Here is a 20,416-nt window from a genome sequence, read left to right as displayed (position 1 = left end):
AATATAATCATGAATTCTTGCTGAGTTTACAGAATATGTCAATATGCCATCCTGCAGGCAGCAGAAAACCAACTTAATGGGGAAACTGATGAGTCACACCGTTACATTCTGTTTTTGCTTCAAGTACATTTTAGAAACTAGTTCACCTCTCCATGAAATCGTGTTTTTATATGAAGAATAAAGTTCATATTAAGCAATTCTTCAGCTACTCCAAAAATACAGTAGAATGTTGATGATTACTGCCTGCATTTTAAATCCATCTTTCCATTGAATAAGAGCAAAAGAAACCAAAGTTTCTGCAAAGCCTTCAGGACAAAACTTCAAGAACAGTCAAGTGCTTCAGAAATGATTATTATAATCAGAATACTCTTTTGTACTTAGGACACTAGAATATTTTTCCCTCTATAGCACGAAAACTAAACCAGAGCTAAATGGTGAAAAAATGAACAGACTTTGGAAGGAATTGTGAGAATATTTCACTTAACTATAGAATCAAGAACAGTTTAAAATATTTTTAAATACCATTTGCTAATTCTTTATACTATGGTTATATTACCCCCTGCCTTCAAAAGTTCCCTACCATGCCAGTGAGGATGCCAAGAGATCAGCACTTCTATTCACTTTCTAATGTGCAATTTGTATGCATTATGGGCTGTAGAAATGTTTATAATATTTGAATCACCAATTCCACTTATAGGTAATTATCAGTGATCCACACAAAGACTTATATATCAGATTATTCACTGTGAAGTTATTTATAAAAGCATTAAAATAATTAAAAGGCACAAAAAGAGAGAAATTGTTAATGGGGAAAGGGAAGGAGCAAGGGGCAACATAGGGGTAGGGGAGTAAGAGGTACAAATTATTAGGTGTAAAATAAGCTACAAGGATATATTATACAACACGGGGAATATAGCCAATATTTTATAACAACTATAAATGGACTATAACCTTTAAAAATCACTATTAGAAATCACTATTTTGTACACCTGTAACCTACATAATATTGTATAGCAACTATGCTTCAATAAAAAAAATTTTTTAAGTTATGTGAATGTTTTTAGGTAGGTCTTACACTCCAATTTGATGATAGGATACCCTAGTTTAATGAAAACATTTATCAACCCACAAAACAATTTGCTCTTAGACATATTTTTTATCTAAACAGAAAAAAATTGTTCCATGACCATAAACAGTTAAAACACGATATATTATATTCCCCATTTTGGAGATTCACAATACACAAATCCTACAGTAAATAAATCTGCTTGTATTTGTTTAACCCAGAGCATCTCTAATTTGTCTTGAAACTTCCTTCCTCAGAAGTTTGTTAACAAGAAAAGGAAATGGTGTTCTGAGGAACACAGCTGGACACATTGCAATAAACAAAAGACAAGACAACTGAGTGCATGGATCACTGGTAGAAAGACAATTCCAAAGGTACTCATAAATAGATTAATGGCAACCAAATGGAAAGACTACTAGAAAGCCACTTGGCTCTGTCCTGAGCTCTCTTAAGCTCAGGCATTTCATCACAGAATCAGAAGAAAACAATGTTGGTCGGTTCATCAAATTTCCAAATCATATGAAGCCAAGATGAGTTGGAAATGTATTCAAAGAATCATGATCCTAACAAATTCTGACAAGGCTGAAGTTGGGTTCTATAAAAATAGAAAATTTCATGAATAAATATGATATAAAGGCTTGATTTGCCTCCCCCTCCCCCCAAAAAACCCAAAACTATAAAATTAAGAGTGAGAAAGACAGGACATAACAGCAGCATATATGAAAAATAATTAGGGGTTTTAACCAATGCTAAACTCAGTGACAGTTAATAGAATTATGGAACCCGCAAGAAAATCACTGTAATATTAGGCTGCATTAATCAGCAGTAATACTATCCAGAACTAGGGAAGTTTTCTTCTCTCTCCCTCTGGTATATGCCCGCCAGGCCATCTGGAGCTTTATTCAAATCAATGTGCAACACTTTAAGAAAGAAGTAGACAACCCAAAATGCCTGAAGGAGTCAAGGGCATTTATTCCAAAAATAAAAAACCTCAATAAGAAATACAATAGGTGATTTCAAATATTTGAAGAGTTGTCATAGGACAGAGGTATTTGATTTATTTTTTATGATGCAGGGTGGGGATGGTGTACAGAATCAAATGAATGCCCACAAGAAGATGAATTTTAACCTAACAAACAGAAGAAACTTTTTAATAAACCAGTTTAAAGATTGAATGGTCTATTCAAGAGACAATCATAAGTTAATGACCATTTAACCAGAATGTCACTGAGGGAATTCAAGTACCAGGTGCAATGTAAGTCTGAATAACTCTTAAAGACCCTCCCAACATTGAGATTCTAAAATACTATCAGAAACAGCATTACCACTTGGAGATATTACCAAGAACCACGTAGTACACTCTATATGGAATCAGGGACACCAGTGCCAACGGGTACCAGAAGCTGACTCAGGAGATCCAGTTGTCATTTTTCAGGATTTTGTAAGCCCATCGTTAAACAGTCATTGTTAAAATTTAAATTATATAAACTTAAAATGAAGTAAATTATATTAAAAACAAAGCTAATAAACACCCAAATTTATCACTTTCTAATGCCACTTTGTTAACTTGCAATTGAGGGAATTCAATTCTGACTCTGGTAGGATAGTCACACCTTGGAAATCTACAAATGCTACAAATCGGGGCTTTTTTTTTTTGAGAGCAGTTGTTAAATATTTATCATCAGCACATCACATCATTAGTACCTTTCATCAACAACTATTTATTAAGCTCACACATATACAGCTTTAGGCTGTGTGAAATAGAAGTACAAATCAAAGCAATCTTCCTCAGGAAACAGGAAAACCAGAACTAGGAAGCAATATCTGAACTTTCAAAAGTGATCTGCCTTTTTATTGAATACATTGTGGTACATTTATATGACAGATTACTCTACAGCCTTTAGAAAGAATGATGTAAATCAATTTGTGTTGGGAAGATACACAACAAACTAATAAAAGTAGACTCCTCTAGGGAGAGACATTGTGTACCATTTTTAATACAAATGTTTGCTTTTTTGTCATATGCATGTATTATTTTAATAATAATAACAACAATGCTGTAATCAAACACAAAGAAAGAGGTCAACCTTGGGCAATACTTTGACCGCCAGGTAAAAAAAGAGAAGCAGCCACAGGGAGAAAAGAGAAGTGGCCTTGACAAAAGCAGTAGAAGCAGAGATAAAATTCTTAAGCTCAGAGGACACTGCACTGGACGCCTCCTGCTGAGGGGATGATAATACGTCCTGACTGTTCTGACCACCTCCCATCTCCTATTCTTCTAGGGCAGCGGTCCCCAACCTTTTTGGCACCAGGGACCAGTTTCATGGAAAACAACTTTTCCATGGATCGGGGGGCCGGGGCCTGGGGGAATGGTTTTGGATGATTCAAGGGCATTATATGTATTGTGCACTTTATTTCTATTATTATTACATTGTAATATATAATAAAATAATTATACAACTCACCATAATGCAGAATCAGTGGGAGCCCTGAGCTTGTTTTCACTTGCCAGTTATTGACAGGGTTTTGATATGAGTCTGCCAGCAATTGATTTATTATGGTCTCTGTTCAGTCAAACCTCTCTGCTAGTGATAATCTATATTTGCAGCCGCTCCCCAGCGCTAGCATCACTGCCTCAGCTCCACCCCAGATCATCAGGCATTAGATTCTCACAAGGATCATGCAACCTAGATCCCTTGTATGCGCAGTTCACAGTAGGGTTAGTGCTCCTATGAGAATCTAATGCCGCTGCTTATCTGACAGGAGGCAGAGCTCAGACAGTAATGCGAGCGATGGGGAGCGGCTGTAAATACAGGTGAAGCTTTGCTCACTCACCCACTGCTCACCTCCTGCTGTGCGGTCCAGTTCCTAACAGGCCACGGACCGGTACCAGTCCATGGCCCAGGGGTTGGGGACCCCTGTTCTAGAGGAGCCAGCTGCAGAGTTGATATTCCTGCCTTCCTTACTCACTGGATATCCTGAAATCGCTAGCAGTGATTTCGACCCCTGGGGGACATCTGGTAATGTTGAGACATTGTTTCATTATAGAAATTGAGAGCAACTGGTATCAGTCAGGAGAGGCCAGGGATGCTGCTAAACATTCTACAATGTACAGGACCGCCCCCCACAACAAAGAATTATCCAGTCCAAGATGTCAGCGGGAACAAAGCTGAGGATCCCTGCACCACTGTTACTTAAGGCCACCTGAATGGACCTCTGTTCTTTAAAAGCCAAGAGAGGCTGGCCAAGACCCAGAGATGCTCTCCTCACTAGAAAACAAGGCCATAGAATCTGAACTGATATTTAGGAAACCCTGCAAGTCTCCTTAAAAATAACTGCCATGGAAAGTACACTGGAGAGGGGTTAAAAATGTTACACTTGACCTAACAACTCACAGAGATCATTTATATTCAGAAAAACCATCTAATTGGTATGTCACCATCATTTCTGCAAAGTATCACAGTACTCATTAGAGAACTTTTCCATTTTCTAGAAAAAAAAGTCTTTTAGAAATTCAAATATCAACTCCTCTAATAACATGTTGCTATTTTTGAAGTTATGAAAAGTAAATGAAATGGAATTATGAGTTCAAATACCAATTATCATTATAGTTTTAAATCCATTAAAATTGGATACAGTCGGCTACAGGCTATACTTTTGTGGCTTTTACTTCTCTTGTAGTCCAGTCTACATATCTGACACCATTGTTCCTTCATAAGAGCTTAGCAGCCTACTTATTTCTTTAAATAGTAAGGCATATGGCACTGGGTCTCATTCATAGTTAATCGCAATAAATATTTTATTAATTGAATAAAAAATTGTTTAAAGACTACTATACACAAGACCCCTTCACCTTTGCCAGAGTTGATTGGAGTTAGGTAATACCAGAGGTCAGTTACTACCCACAATATAGAAATTTTACATACTAATATCCAAAATATTTAATATTTATAATCAACTCTCTTCTCCATCTAGTAATATGGGACTACCAGAACATAAGCTGCTTCTGATGAAGCTAAATATTTCCCTACCAAAAAAACCACCACTCACCATGTACTTTCAATGTATCGGCCCTCACCCAGCCCCTATTCCAACATACTTTCTTCCTAGAATGTATACGCATTGTCGTTATCTAGCTTCAGCCATTCTTCTGCCAAAGTTCCAGTGGGTTCAGCGAAAAGGTGGCAGCAACTGAAACAGGTAGGAATAAAGAAGAGCATCCATACACCTGGGCAGCTGAGGGCTAAGCTGTCTGGGATGCTGGTAAGTGAACAGTGTGGGTAGGTAGTGGCAGAAGGGGAGGGAGATCAAATAAGGCAGGGACAACAGGAAAGGTGACTGGCCAAGAACAGGAAATAAATCTTAGAGTACGGAATAAAGACAAGCTGTCTGAAGTAGCAACACATGAATGAATACAAAGGGAACTGGATGGAGTGTCCAACGAAAAGCCAAACTAGTAGGTAACTGAAGTCAAAGCCAGGATGCCCAAAATAGCAGCACAGAATCCCAGAGGCAACCACATGCTCACACCAGGCAAATATGGCCTATGTAAATGTAATTGCCTGGGCATAGTATACCAAAACACAAGAGTAAGGTCAGCAATTCCTTCTTTTACATTAGTGAAACTACTCACTGATACCAAAATACAGGAAGCTGAGTCTTCCGAAGTGGTCTCTACCTTAAACAAATTTTCGGTGTTACCATTTTAAAGGCTACTTACATACATCATGCCAGTAATATAGGCATAGCAATCAGCACTACCCCCCCCCCCATGGGTCTAGTACATAAAGCCTAACTGAAAGGAACTATCCTTTAAATAATTTTAGCAACAATAAGAAAATTGAGTACCACAAGGTAAGGACATGGATAAAGACAAAACATAAATAACCATTACTACACTAAAGAGAAAAAAAAATTCTTACCTAAAGAATTTTTTCCTGTAAAGTTGCTTTAGTGTAATGTAGGGGAAAAATATGCACTCCAGCAGAAAACTATGCATTGTCTAGAGCACACCCTTCCTACTTATGTCATTCTGATTCTTTGGGAGCTATTTTAAAACTCTGTAAGTTGTAGATAACTAATAACAAAGCCAAATAAATCATGTCTATAGACATGCAAATTCTTTCTGGCTGAGTGCAATTGACTTGCCTCCCTCACTGTGGCAAAGTCCAGTTTTGCCTCCATTTATACATCAATTTCAATATTCTACAACTATAAATGTGTCTGTCTTTAAATTCTCCTTTGAACTGGTTATCACATCTCACCACCTACTTCTTTAATGATTTAAGTCATTAATATTGTCCTTAACACGTTCATTTTCTATCTGTAGGAAAGTCATGGTTTTATCTTTTTTGAAAATTATCTTTTAACAGTAGTTTTGGAGAAACAATTAGTTACTTTTTGCAATTTGGGAGAAATATTGATATTTACCATTGACGTTTTCTCAGTTATACTGCTGGATTTAATCACAAGTATAGCTATTGCCCAGGAAAAGCCTAGAGGTTTGGGGACCTAAGGGTGACAAAGTCCCTGAATGGTCAAATTAGAGGTGGACCGTAAGCCAGGCAGAGTGTCTTCCATTGAATGGAGACAAAAATAGAGTTTGTATTCATGCTAGAGAATGGGGAGGAAGAGAGGATGGAAAGGAGAGAGGTCTGACTAGAATGGGAGTTCTCATTCAAGAGTATAGAAGACCCTCTATTTTTGTAGTCTCATAGGTAGTACATGGCTACATCCCAAAGACAACCTTGTCCACTCTGTTTGCCAACAACAGCTCACTTTAGGACAATGCTTGTTCATCTCTGTCTCTGGGTGTGTTTGTTGTGTTCATTCTTGGTTTTCAGAAGTTCAAGGAACATTATTAATCTCATCACATCCTATAACTATAAAGCCATGTGAATGTTCAAAATGCTAGTGGTATATGACTACAGTTAAACAAAAATGGAGACTAAAAAATTGAAAATGATGAGAAAAATGATGTATGATATACATATCTAGGGGATAAATGTGACCGACTACAAAATTCCTCTATCTGGGATTTCTTCTTGAGGATTGGGGCTGGAAGCAAGGGTTTTCTACTTAAACAGATGAAGGCTTAAAAGAATAAAATACATTCTGAATCTAATGTGTCATGGGGTCACACATAGAAAACAGAAAGTATACCTCAGACCTCTCAATTCAAGGATACTTTTGGCCATAAAAATAAGTTAACTTTCTTTTTAACATTCCAAAAATGGTAACATAAAGTTTACCACCAACACATAGCATTCCTCATACAGATCTTGATTGCAGAACCAAAGTAATATTCAGGAGAGTATCAGAAGTAGCTGAAATCTAAAGCATTAAATAACTATGCATGGAAGGAAACTATATAGAAGAACATAAAGGCCCTGGTTTCTTTACGGATGTAGTTTCTCAATGCTAGAGCTTTTCTTTTATTAAAAACTTCCAGATGCATAACATGTAGAGTAGTACTAAGCCACACTGTCAAGCTTGCTGCTTAAACTCCTGGGAAGTTGCCAGTATATCCGTAGGGTTTTGACAGTAAACTTAGGGAATACAGTTTGTTTGGTTAGACCTCTTTTTTGCAGCTCACAACAGCTTTGGCTGGTATACTTGGTCTTTCCAGCCGTTAGTACTTGGTCAGTCTACCTTTGCTGCTTTACTAATAATTGTCTTCTCTCAAAAGGCAAAGTAACTTAAAAAAGAAAAGTCATTTTTCTCTTCCAGAATTCCTGGAAGTCCATAGTTTAAGGCTGTGGGACTTCCCTGGTGGCACAGTGGTTAAGAATCCACCTGCCAATGCAGGGGACACAGGTTCGAACCCTGGTCCAGGAAGATCTCACGTAACGTGAAGCAACTAAGCCCATGCGCCAAAACTACTGAGCCTGCGCTCTAGATCCCGCGAGCCACAACTACGGAAGCCCGCGAGCCACAACCACTGAAGCCCACGCCTAGAGCCCATGCTCCGCAACAAGAGAAGCCACCACAATGAGAAGCCTGTGCACTGCAACGAAGAGTAGCCCCTGCTCACCGCAACTAGAGAACGCCTGCGAGCAACAACGAAGACCCAACGCAGCCAAATATTAATTAATTAATTTTTTTTTTAAAAGACTGTGTATTAAGGAGAAAATAAACTGCTCACCAAAACTCAATAACGTGTACAGTTGTCATTCTACTATCTGCCCAATAAGACAATCAAGGTGTTGCACTTGACCAAACTATTGTCCACAGCTAGCTACTCATACAGTAAACAGCATTGCTGATGACATTCACCTCAATGGGATGAAGAGTTTGTCTTTCAAACTTCTTTTTGCAGTACTTGTTACAGAATGCTTGTATCCAGATTTACACTTTCTTTCTGAAATATACTACATATATCCCTTCAGTATTGGCTAAAATGTTGTTAATTCCTGAAGATTTTTCCTATTATTATTTAAACACAGATGCACAATTCATATATTCACATTGTACTGTCAATTTAAATTTTAATACATAAACATCATCAGCTTAACACAAATAAGAATCAAATCAATAAGAAAGTCTCAAAGATCTTAGAAGTATCTTTAATAACAACTTTCTCACAATATAAATTTTCTATAAATAATATAATTTGGGGATAGTTACTTTATGTACACTACTTTGCAAACCAAGTATTCATTATTAGTTGAAAAAAATCAATTGCTTTAAATAAATATATAGAAGAGGCAATAGATTGCTGTAACTTGGTAAGAAAGCCCCATATTAATATCCAAAATTAAAGAATAAGCAAAAATACAAAGGAAGAAATGTGAAAAAACACACACAAAAAAAACTGTCATAAAAAACAAGAACAATGTAATGACTTGAAAGCTTAAAAAAATAAGTGACTTTAAGACAAGGGATGAGGTGAGATGCTGATTTCCTGATGCACAGTCCCACGCTCAATTACACAGTGCACTTTTCCAGCTTTCCAGCGCTACCTCTATTATTACATGTCCTTTGCTATACTACTAAAAACCATTAAAGAAAGGTATTATATTAACAGTCATTTCTGGATTCTATTCATTTTAATAAGTAATTTTGCTTCCATCATTCCTTGTAATGTTTCTAGTTACAGAATTTGGAGATGAGTTATGTGTTGACAAACATATGGTATCCCTAGACAGAGAAGCTGGGATCACAGTGGAGATTGGACTTCCAGTAATTTTCTAACAGTATCCAATGGATTCCTAAGGTTCTTTGGAGATTCTCAGGGGCCATCAGGCGGGGAGTGGGGTGGGCAATGGAAAGAAAAGTCATATAGGGTTTTGGTCTCTGTCCCCTCTGACCTCCAAGGTCAATCATTGTGTGTGTAGCTGACATTGTATCCAATTTCATATACTGGATTTCCTCCTAAGATCTTTTCTAAAGGTTCAGCCTCCTTGAGAAATGCTGGAAAACACTTGAACCACTTGAACTCTAAGGTCTGTATTAGTTTTAATATGTTTTGGCTCACAAAGACCTCAGGGAAAATGTTGAAAAGGCATGGGGATAAGGATATTAGTGTACGTAAAGAGATAAGCCACTATAAAAGTTCTCAACCAAATCAAGTTGACAGATCCTCATTATGATCATTATGAATTTTTATAGCTAAATTTCTGCAGAGAACTCTACAATAAGCCCTAGAGATACACAGATACAAACCAGAACCCCAGCCATGGAGCTCATAAATGAGATTGGTAGAAATGGAATCACAACCCACTCCCTCAGGAAGTGGAAGGCAATTACTCTGTGAGAACACTGAGCAGTTAGCATCAGGGTCTGCCCACAGGGACACCTGGTCCTTGACACACTTAACTCACTTGACCCCCAACCAGGTTAATAACCATCCTCAGAAAGGAAGCTATTTAAGGTGCTTGTGTTCATTCGAACTTCATCTGCTCTGACCTTGAGCCCTAATTTTTTTAGTAGAAAAATGAGTTTTAGTATTCCAAAGTTCACTGGCAAAGCCCTAGAATTTGACAGCAATTCTAGCATGACTTTAAAGTCAAATGGTTGATTTTTATGCATGGTTCATGGAAATATTTTATCTTATGATCATATCATGTACATTTTTTAAATGCCAGCTGGATTTTGGATCCCCTGGTACACAAATTGGAGTTTCACAATTCCTAGAAGCATAATACAAACAACTTACCTTTAATAACTGTCAGAATTGACCTAAGATACAGGAATATTGGGAAAGAACTGTGCCAATTTTCCAGGCATATTTAATTCTAGCATCTCAAGGATCAAAAGTAATACTACCATTCTGGCCCTGTAATAGACTGGATGGAGAGACTCCTATGAGATTTCTCCCTCCAATTAGCAGCTACAAGAGCAAAAGAGGGTGCTGGGGACAGAGCTATAATGGAGAATTGCTCCGACTCTCTAACCATTGTCCAGATTTACATTATAACAGGAACTCTAAAGTACCAAGCTTGATAAATATGATGATAAAGAGATATGATTCCAAGAGATTACAGGATAAGGGTGGCTTTTTCCTCCCCCTTTTCACTCTCCGTTACATGTGAACTCTTTGATAAAAAAAAAAGGAAAGTAGGTTTTCCCTTTGACACGACCAGGCCTACTTCTAGTTAGACATATTCTGACTCTTAATATTACCATCATGCACAAGCTAGCGCTGCCTACAATTCATCCAATTTACTCAGCCACTTAGCCTAAACATGAAAACTGTATTTAAATATGTGCTGACTACATGTAAAATATAAGAATAAAAACTTTGTGTACATAATTCAGAAGCCTAGAGCCCCTAAAATCTAAGTTATGAATATACAAATAAACAGTTAGTTTTTGGCATTCCTGGCAAATCAGACTAAGTGATCAGACTAAGGGACACAGTAGGAGAAAAATAAAGAACGCACCCCAACTATCATATTATGTGGTGACTGAAATTGAAATGGAGACTCCAGATGAAATGACGTCAAAATCACGATAGTGATACCAAATGATTCTTGATTCTGAGAAATTATAAAATATAAGCACAAAATCTCCAACTGGTAAATTCAATTACATTTAATTCATTTATTCTAGCTATTGGAATACAAGCCTCAAGTTCATATATGTGAATTTATCTACTATACAACTGAACTTTTTGACTAATATAAATGTGAAATTTACTAGGTTATTTTAAATATCTTAAAGCTGATAGGACAGTCTAGTCTTCAAATATAGATGGAAGAAATTACTTGCTCCTTCCATTAAGCTTTTCCATAGCAAACAGAAGTCCGCTAGGAATTTAAGTGAGAAGGAGCTGACAGAACAGAGGAAGTCCCACTACACTATTCAGCTCAGTTCTCCCTCCTTGTGGTCACGAAAGGAAGGTGCCTGCCATCTGGTGGCATTTCTTCAAGGAATCCTATCATTTAAAGAGCATAGAATACTCCGGTGAAGGAATATATGATACCAATGAAAAGTGCTCAATTTTAATTTGTAAGTGGTTTCCACTTACTTCTGCTTCCCACTCTTCTGCATCTCTTCCTTTTTAAAAGTTGACCATAAAACATTTTTTAATTGCAACGTTGCTAAACACATCCCAAATGAAACAGTAACTATGCATGTCTAAGAACTCAGTGTGCAGGTGTGCCACAGTCATTTTTAACACAAATTCTAAAAAAATAAGTGTTAAATATCATGGTGCATTAAACCACTGTGTGGGACTTCACCCACATTTGCCAACAGGGAGGGTGGGGATGCTTCTGTGTTTAGCGGTCACATACTAGGCTGTTGCCTGCAGCTCAGACCAACACATACATTGTTTTCCCATTCTCAGCTTCCTACAAACCACCAAGTAGCATCTATAATGTGGAAGGATGGAATAAAAACACTTTTTCATGATAGGTTTTGGATGGTTTCCACTCAGGATAACATAGGTTGATGTCATTTTGATGAGTGTCTAGTGAGGCTCCCCCCGCAGCAGACAATGCCTCCCTGAACTGTAAAACGGTCCTGATTCTGACACGTTTCCCCACCAGCTCTCCATTCACCTAATCATGTCGATGAGAGGATGCCCCCCTCCTTCATTCCTAGACCTAATCTTGACATTCAAATACTGTTTTCTAAAATGCCATGTAGTTGACTTTACATAGTTAGAAACCAATCAGAAGCACTACAGGTTATTAAGATCCTGAGAGGCTATTTGTACCGACACATTCTTTAACTGAGCCAGAAAGAACTAACACTTATGCAGAATGCATATCCTTCTCTTAAATAATTCCTGGCTCATGGAAAAGCAGAATTACTAAAGTAAGAAAGAGAAAATAATATTTGAAGGATTTGCTTCTTAATGACTTTTAGACAAGAGAAACAGGGGAGAAGCTAAGAAACAAGAACACTGCTTCAAGAGGCAATTTGTCCTTGGTCCTTTAGGTGACCGAGGCATTTTGCCAGCTGTCACTACTGACCAACTAAAAATGTTACACCCAAACTGCTGTACTCATTAGGACTGAAACCATTTAACATGAAGACTTTAAGGCACTCAGATGTCACATTGTATTGTTTGGCCTTAGGAGAGGAGGGGAATGCCTGTTATTTATGGCATTTTAATTTGCTTTCTTTCTACAAACCCATTTCTGACTATTCTTTACCTTACATAATTGAAAATCTATACATTATTATGTCCTTACTTGATGCACTCTTTCCATTCATTTAGTAGCCGGTTAAGAAAAATGTACAGCATAAGTGAAAAACCATGTTAGTAAGAAATTCAGTTTTATATGATAAAGTAGATTTATGTTAGCAAGGTAATTTAAAGGTCTTCTCATATGATGGGAAAGGGTGCACAACCTTAAAGCTACAGTTAACCTTTATTTCCTCCCCAAATTGAGAAGATGCCACAAAAGCAGTCACCAGAGGCTGTATCACTCATATTTGTGAATCGGAGGTACTTCTACTTGCCTACATTTAATCTTACTTTGTATCCAACCATTTTCATAGACTTGGAGGATGCGGAAGAACCTCGGAAATTATGGAATATATCTTTTTTATTTCTAGCTAAACTCCCTGAGTAGATGACTAGACGTGTTACATTATTTCATCATTATCTGTGAACATAGAGGAGCCAGGTCCAGTGGAACTGTTCAGTACCACTAGGCAGGAAGTTTCAACTCTTACTCAGCCCAAATTTCACTGCTTTCAGGAGAAATGTAGAAAAACAGATCACCATGCTATCTACCACAACCTTTTATATATTAAAGCCACTTTCTGTTTCAGTTGGATATCAGTGTAAACCAGCTATCAGTGCACCTTCATCTGGCCATAAATTCTTGGAAAGCCAAAAGCCAGGTGAGGCTATGCAAACCAGCTTTTTATCCATTGCTAGAGCTCTTACGTGTAATCAGAAGCCAGATTTTCTCATATTATGATTTTCTCCTATTGTGAATTTCTCTTTCCCACCCCACCCCCAAAGAAAAGAAAAAAAATCCATAGTATTAACAGTATGGAAGAAATTTTGGTCATGTGCTCCAAAGCACACTGTACTTTTTCTTGGTTGTACTTGTCATGCCTGTAAATTCATGTCATTTAAAAATGCCTGTCATCCTCATTGAAATGTAAGCGCCATGAGGGCAGATACCAAGTCTGCCTTGTTCATCAGCATTTTTCCTGTATCTATATATTTAGCACACACAGTCTCTTTATACCTGGAGAACTGACAAATGCCCTTCAAAATCACTCTAGTCCAACACTCCTATTTGGAAGATATGAAAACGGAGTCTGTAAAAGTCATTCTTGGAAGTGATTTCCCCAAGATTGTACAACATGTTAATGGCAAAGCCAGGGGTAGAACTCTGGATTCTTTTTTTTTTTTTTTTTGCTATATTTTAATCAAAATTTTATTTGTTATGAGAGAAAATCAATATACCTCATCCAAAAATAAGATTTAAGAATACTAAATACACTCTTTGGGACTCCCCCAAATTTCTCTCATTTGTCAGACATAATATCTTCAGAATTTTTTGTTGAACTAATTTACAGATCTATATTCCATGACCCCAATGACACTAAAGCAACCCCTTACTCAGGAAACGTTCTTTATCTGAATATAGCAGGGTCTATCATTAAAGCAGTCCTACTGGCAGATCCTGATCGCTCCTCCAGAAATGTTGTCATGGAAGAAAGCCCATTATCGGTCATCAAAACTAGAACACTGGATTCTTTATTGCGTTCTCTGTCCATTATGCGACAGAGGTTCTTTCATCTAATACCCTGGGCAGGCAACACAACAAATGAGTAAGGTACAGAAACCTCTGTGATCTAAACATCTTTTGGTTGGCTGCCTGGTTCCCAGTATTCTTTATCCGTTGGAACTTAAAACCTTCCCATAAATATGCCTGATTTGTACATAATTTATGTAGGACTCTAAGAACAGAACCCCAAATGGAATTGTACAGCCACAGGAAAGAGCCGATTTATTCTCTCCTATGAAGGTCAAGTTTTACAGAGGCCAAGCCACAGATGACAGCTGAATTTCCATGGTTCAGCTACTGTTAAATCAAATATTCTGCTAAACAGTGCTCTAATTTGTATGGTTTTTAAATTTTTATTTCAAGGTTTCTTTAAAGCAAATATTCAAGAAATAGAGCCTCTCCTGAGCACATGAAAAAAGTAAATGTGAATTTTGGAGAATGATGAAGTGATCTAAAATTGGACTGTGGTGATGGTTGTCCAGCTCCATAACTTTATTTTAATCTTTAAGTCATACACTTAAATATTATAAAATATATTTCAATAAAGCTGTTAAAAAATAAGTGTGAAAATGAGTCAGATAAAGTGCTTCTTTTTGTAAACATGTGGTACGAAGACTGTAACTACATTCTTTACCCCCGTACTCTTTTAAGCCCAGGTTCTACCTACTTCAATCATGGCTTACCTCAAGGTCAAAAGTTTTTCCTATAATTTTGGTAAAAATAATTTAGCAGACTAATACAATATCTTCACTGATATAGCACCAAGAGATACTGACTCATTTGATTATTTGCATGAATGATCTCAGATATATTTGTTTAATTAAGCATATAGTGTTCTAGTCCAAAAGCTGCCATTAACTAGCCATGAGGTTTTGAGCAAGTTATACATCTTCAGGTCTCAGTTTTCCCACCTATATCATATGTCCCCATGGACACATTAGAGTCAAGTAACACACAATATATTAAAAAGAATAGTAACTGCTATCATCTAATGAATGGCCAATAATACACCAGACTTCAGGTAAATTATCAACCTATGAGGAAGGTAGTATTAGTCACTTTTTTGCAGATGGAAACTGGTACATAGAAAGGTTCATTAGTTTGACCACGATCACACAGTTATTTAGTAGCAGACCCAGGATTCCAATCCAGAACTGTCCAGCTCCAAAACCTATACTCATTCTCAATTCCTCATTAGACTATGGGTTTTGATTCTGTCAGATGTGGGCGTGAATCCTGACCTTGCCTTCACTATGTTAAGTTAGTCACCTTCTCTGGGTCCAGCTTCTCCATCTGCAAAATGAGATAACTAATACTTAACTCTCGGGGTTGTTGTGAAGATTAAATGAGAGAATGCTTCCCCTACAATGAAAAACCATTCGGTAACAGTCTTTCTCATGCCTCTCCCACAAAAGTTCCTTCTTGTGCTAAAAAAAAAAAAAAAAAGCTTTCAATTCTATGATTTCTTGTAGCCTACCTGGATAAACCTCACTGGGACTGAATTCTATCACAAGTGAACATAAACAACACAGCATTAGTCCTTTGCTATCAGTCCTTGGCCCTGTGACGGAGATTGTCAACAAGAGTGTCAACTTCAAGGGGTGGGCATCTGTCCACAGGAAATGAGCTGAGGTCACAGACTTGTCTCACTCTGCCCTATGAACAGATGTCTGGGTAACAACTCTTAGTCACTGTAAACGAAGGTAAAAGCCAAACCAGGTGGGAAGTATTGTATCTACTTTCTAATCCTCTTGGCCAGCCCATTCATTTCCTAAAACAATACCTCACTGACCATAATTCAAAATAGCTGGTTTTCCCCGGGAGGCTATTTTCAACATAATGCCTTTATTTTGATGATGTCTAATTATTCCACAAGCAGAAGACAGTGTTTCTGTAACGGTGATTTGTCAGCAAGAAACCTGTTTAATTCTGTGTGTTGGAATATGCACCTTCAAAAGTTTACCTCTCAAGTAACCTGGTGAAAACTGGTGTAATGTGGAGCTCTAGTGGTGGCAAGAAAGTAAAGCAGCCATTAGGGAGAGCCAACAAAAAACGCCAAGGAAATCACCATTTATTATTTATTTATTTGTTATCATGGTGAAATCACCATTTATTGTTAAATTAATGTTAAGAAGAAAAATGGTTCAAAATGATCTTCCAAGGTAATATAAGGTGAACTCTAAATGTAATGACTTTCTTCCAGATTACAAATTAGACTTCAACAACCAGCTTACATCAAACATCATGAAGCAGTTAAAACACCCAAAAAAAAACCCTCAGCGCTGTGGTTGTCACTTTTCTACTTTTTACCAAGTTCACTAAGAATCCAATTAATTAAATACTAGTTATTTTTCACACAGCTAGCAAGAGAACTGTATACAGAAAACACTGGATTCTGAGTGGTATGATCAGTGAAGTCCTGTACCAACTGTCTTGGGAATTTAAATAATCCCTACAGGCTGATGAGGTTGTTATGAGTTAATTCCTGCACTAGAAAAGTGCCTTCTTTGAATTTCTGACTTCTGAGGTCTTTCCCAACTTAAAACAACTAAGAATGAAACCTACAATGTAAAACATTAACTCTTTGTGTTCCCGTTTCCTAATGTATATGTCTTCTCAATTGAAAGGGCTTCAGTTTTTAAAAATACAGCTCCATTATGGTCAACAATATAGCAGAACATAAATAGTAAAAATTTTATGATGTTCAATCAGGAGTTGACATTTGAAATTTCTAAACATAGTGCCACCAAGCTTTTAGACCTCCATGCTACAAATTAGCATGAGGCAAAAAAAGCTCAGAATGTGAAAAAAATTCAGGAACTAGCCTTTCCATACAGTGTAAGTATCTAAGTATCATGTTCCTAAACATGAAAAACAATGTAAGAGACTCACTTTTCTATACATGATGATAAAAGAAACTAAAATGTTCATAAATACATTAACAACATTTATCTGAAACAAAAATCTCAAGACTCATGGAAGTTTTTCATGACTGCTATCAGCTGAATCCACTAGATATTTTCCAATGGATATATTCCAAGGGCTTCTAAATTTTAGGTCTACAGATGACTGACTACCAAGCCTCAGAGGTCTGTGAAGGAAGATTTAATGATTACCCAGGGGGTTTTATTCATCAATGTCTCTCTTCTTCATCCTTCTACTAATATGCTGTCATTAAATTAATATAGTTCCCTAAAGCCACACAGAAAAATGGTAAAAATATAAGATCCTTTTCTGAGAAGTCATTGAGAATGCAATAGTTTGTAATGAAAAGCTCAAGATAAAGAACTAATTTCCTTTCAGTCTTCATTCCTATAGGATAGGCGAGAGAACCTTTCTGATAGAAAATAAAAGCAGGCAAGGTCTACTAACATAATCGTATGTCAAAGGGAACAAACAGATACCTGTACTAATACAACATTAGCCACTAAGGAATTCAAATCTAACGTGTTCTGCAGTCCTTTTCACCATAGATATCAAAATTGAATAAAACTGAAGAATAATTTTCCATCTTTGAATCTAAGAACTTTGTCTTTGGACATCATCTTGCCTGTATTTTCTTTGGTGATTATCTCTATCTTCTTTGCTTTCCCTTAACAGACCTTGGTATGCTGCTTAAAATAATATTTGGGGATTTATTTGCCATCCTTTTACCCACACATGTTGATTTTATTAAAGTAAGTTGGGTCTGCATTCTTCCTTTACTATTATTACAGGTAGACTTGACAGACACAGGACCTTTGTTTTAAAATGCTCTGCTATGGAGGAAACCTTATGAAATAAGTTACATTTTACCTGCTGGGCAGTTGCACTCTGAAGGTGCTTCTCTTGCGATTCTTATTTTAGCCATATGTTCATAGGATTTCTGTAGGAAAAGAAGAGGTATTAATAATCATCAGTAGTATTGTAGAAAAATGGATTCTTTAGGAACACTGGCCATATGCCTGATTTACCAGTCTGCATAACTAACGTTTACATATGTACTTGGACTTTAGTCAAAAGGTAACAGTACCCAAGTCCTAAAAAAAGAAAATGACCATTCACATGGTATCAAGACTGTTGGACTTGTGTAACATCTTTCTCCATTCTTCAACTACCATCACCCTCTCTCTCAGCTCAGGCATATTCAGTCAATGCAAAAAACCAGCATTAACATGTTGCAGTTCTAGGTAAGCTAGGGGTTTTAAAACAACCAGTATTTTACACTAAAGGTCAACTGCTTATCATGTTGTCCTGCCACTACTGCCAAAAAGCCTCTCCGTTGGAAGAGCAAGTTCCAGAAAACCCCCTAACTGTAGTTAAAGCACCCCTGGTTTTGGTAAACATAACACAGATTCCTTTCAACTCTCAACTCCAATGGCTCTGCATTCACAAACACCCAGGGCACTGCATCCTTTACAAAAAAAAACAAGCTACTATTTTTTTTCTTTCTGAACATTTAATATGAAAACATTCAATGTGTGAAATAATTGATCTAAAATCATATGTAGAATTATTTCACTTTTAAGAGTGGTTCCCTTTTGTATATTAATAACACCTATGGCCCTAACCGTCTTATACCGTAAAAAGGATATAACAGATGTTATCTCTGCAAGGAATATTCTCCACAACATTGGAAAAGATCCACATGCAACTCCAGAAACTAAAAAGAGCTGAAATGCCACCCTGCCATTCTGGCCACCCTTCCCCCTTTTAGACCTCCGTATATGTTTAGCATGCAAACGTTAAGAAGAGTAAGGGAAGACGATAGAGACAGAGAGGGTGATACCAAAGTGTGTGCATATACAAATATATGCTACAGTGAGCAGAGATGGTGGCCTAGCATATATGTGTACACACAGCCATATCACGTCTGCATACAGTAAGGCAGAGGCTGGTCATGTATACAGAATCACGCCTGTGCAAGATGTTATCCACGTACAAAACACCCCGGCCTTTCACACCTGAGCCAGAAGTCGCTCCACTTTCTCTTGCACCATTGCTTTGAGCTGATCCAGACAATCAGGCAGTAGACGGATGGAAGGGTCTCCTTTGGCGGATTCGAGGGCGGCGATCCTCGCCTGGAGGTCGTTGGTTTTCACCCCCAGGTACAGACAAGACATCACGGCCACTACTGACAGGAGGGCGGCCAGGGCGGCGCACGGGGACACGGTCCGGGCACAACGCTGCCCGGCTGGGCTCCGGTCCTCGGAGCCCGGCTCCCGCCCCCCTCCTTTCCCTGCTTGCTTCTTCACCAGCATCGTGGCGGGGTCGGCTGTCTCGGCTTCGCCTCCCACCCTCTACCACCTCCAATAATCGTAAAAGAAAGATAAAGGACGTTTCCTCCAAAGTTCAGTCCCGGTGGCTACACAACTAGTTGGCGGAGTCGGAGCCGGGGCGCGGCGATGGATCAGCGCCGAGACCCGCAGACGTGGACCATCCTCCGCTTTCTTCTCCCCTCCCAGCTGCGAGTGAAAAGCACCCTCAGTCCGGGGACTGGTGGCAATAAGCTAAAATCCGGAATGAAACCCACCCGGGTGTCCTTCCTGGCCCCTCAAAGGACGGGGACCTCCTCTGAGGAGAGCGGCCGCGCAGGGTCCAAGGAACAGCGGCCAAGGCGCTGCGAGGGGCCGCCGCTCGCCTTCGCCGCAGAGCACTGGACCTGTTGCGCCTCTGTTAGTTTGCCTTATTTCTACCTATTCGGTGTCTTTCCTCACGCCGACCTGTTTCCCACCTGGATTCAGTTCCAGGTGAAAGGGCTGAGAGAGACCACGAGAGTGCAGTGCAAAAGGGGTGGCCAAGGGGGAGAGGAGAGAGGAAAACGAAATCCCCAAGGAGAAAATGCGAGTCGCGAGGCCGAAGTCGCGGCTGCCCGAAGTATCTCCGCAGCCTCGCTTTTGCGAGCCTTAAATACCCTTCGGGATGCTCGTGTGTGAGTGTGTGTGTGAGCGTGTAAGTGCGCGCGCGCTCCGACAGCGGCGTCCCTCCCCCGACCCCCTCCCGGCGCGGGGCCTCCAGCCCGCGGCTCCTACTGCAGTGCGCCCCCCTTCCCAAGCCCAGGCAGAAGCCCGCCTCATTAGCATAATGTATTCACCTTCGCCCAGCCCGCGGGCGGGGCCGGGGAGAACCCCCGAGCGGGGGGCGGGGAGCTCGGTTGGGAGCTGAG

The 20,416-nt window shown here is 38.7% G+C and overlaps 1 protein-coding gene across 3 annotated transcripts in view; it reads right to left on the bottom strand.

The window, feature by feature from the left end:
* Positions 1 to 19,511, bottom strand: part of COL25A1 (collagen type XXV alpha 1 chain) — a gene marked incomplete at both ends in the record, with an annotated part of 479,103 nt that extends 459,592 nt beyond the window's left edge. For all 3 annotated transcript variants that reach the window (XM_079701033.1, XM_079701034.1, XM_079701035.1), the window contains 2 exons: positions 18,067 to 18,136; positions 19,215 to 19,511. In XM_079701033.1, coding sequence (XP_079557159.1) covers positions 18,067 to 18,136; positions 19,215 to 19,511 — 367 coding nt within the window. The remainder of the gene's footprint in view (positions 1 to 18,066; positions 18,137 to 19,214) is intronic.
* Between the last annotated feature and the right edge of the window lie 905 nt (positions 19,512 to 20,416).

The sequence above is a fragment of the Hyperoodon ampullatus genome (assembly GCF_949752795.1).
Source record: "Hyperoodon ampullatus genome assembly, chromosome: 1".
NCBI classification, from domain to species: Eukaryota; Metazoa; Chordata; class Mammalia; order Artiodactyla; family Ziphiidae; genus Hyperoodon; species Hyperoodon ampullatus.
This window is presented reverse-complemented; position numbering and strand designations above follow the sequence as displayed.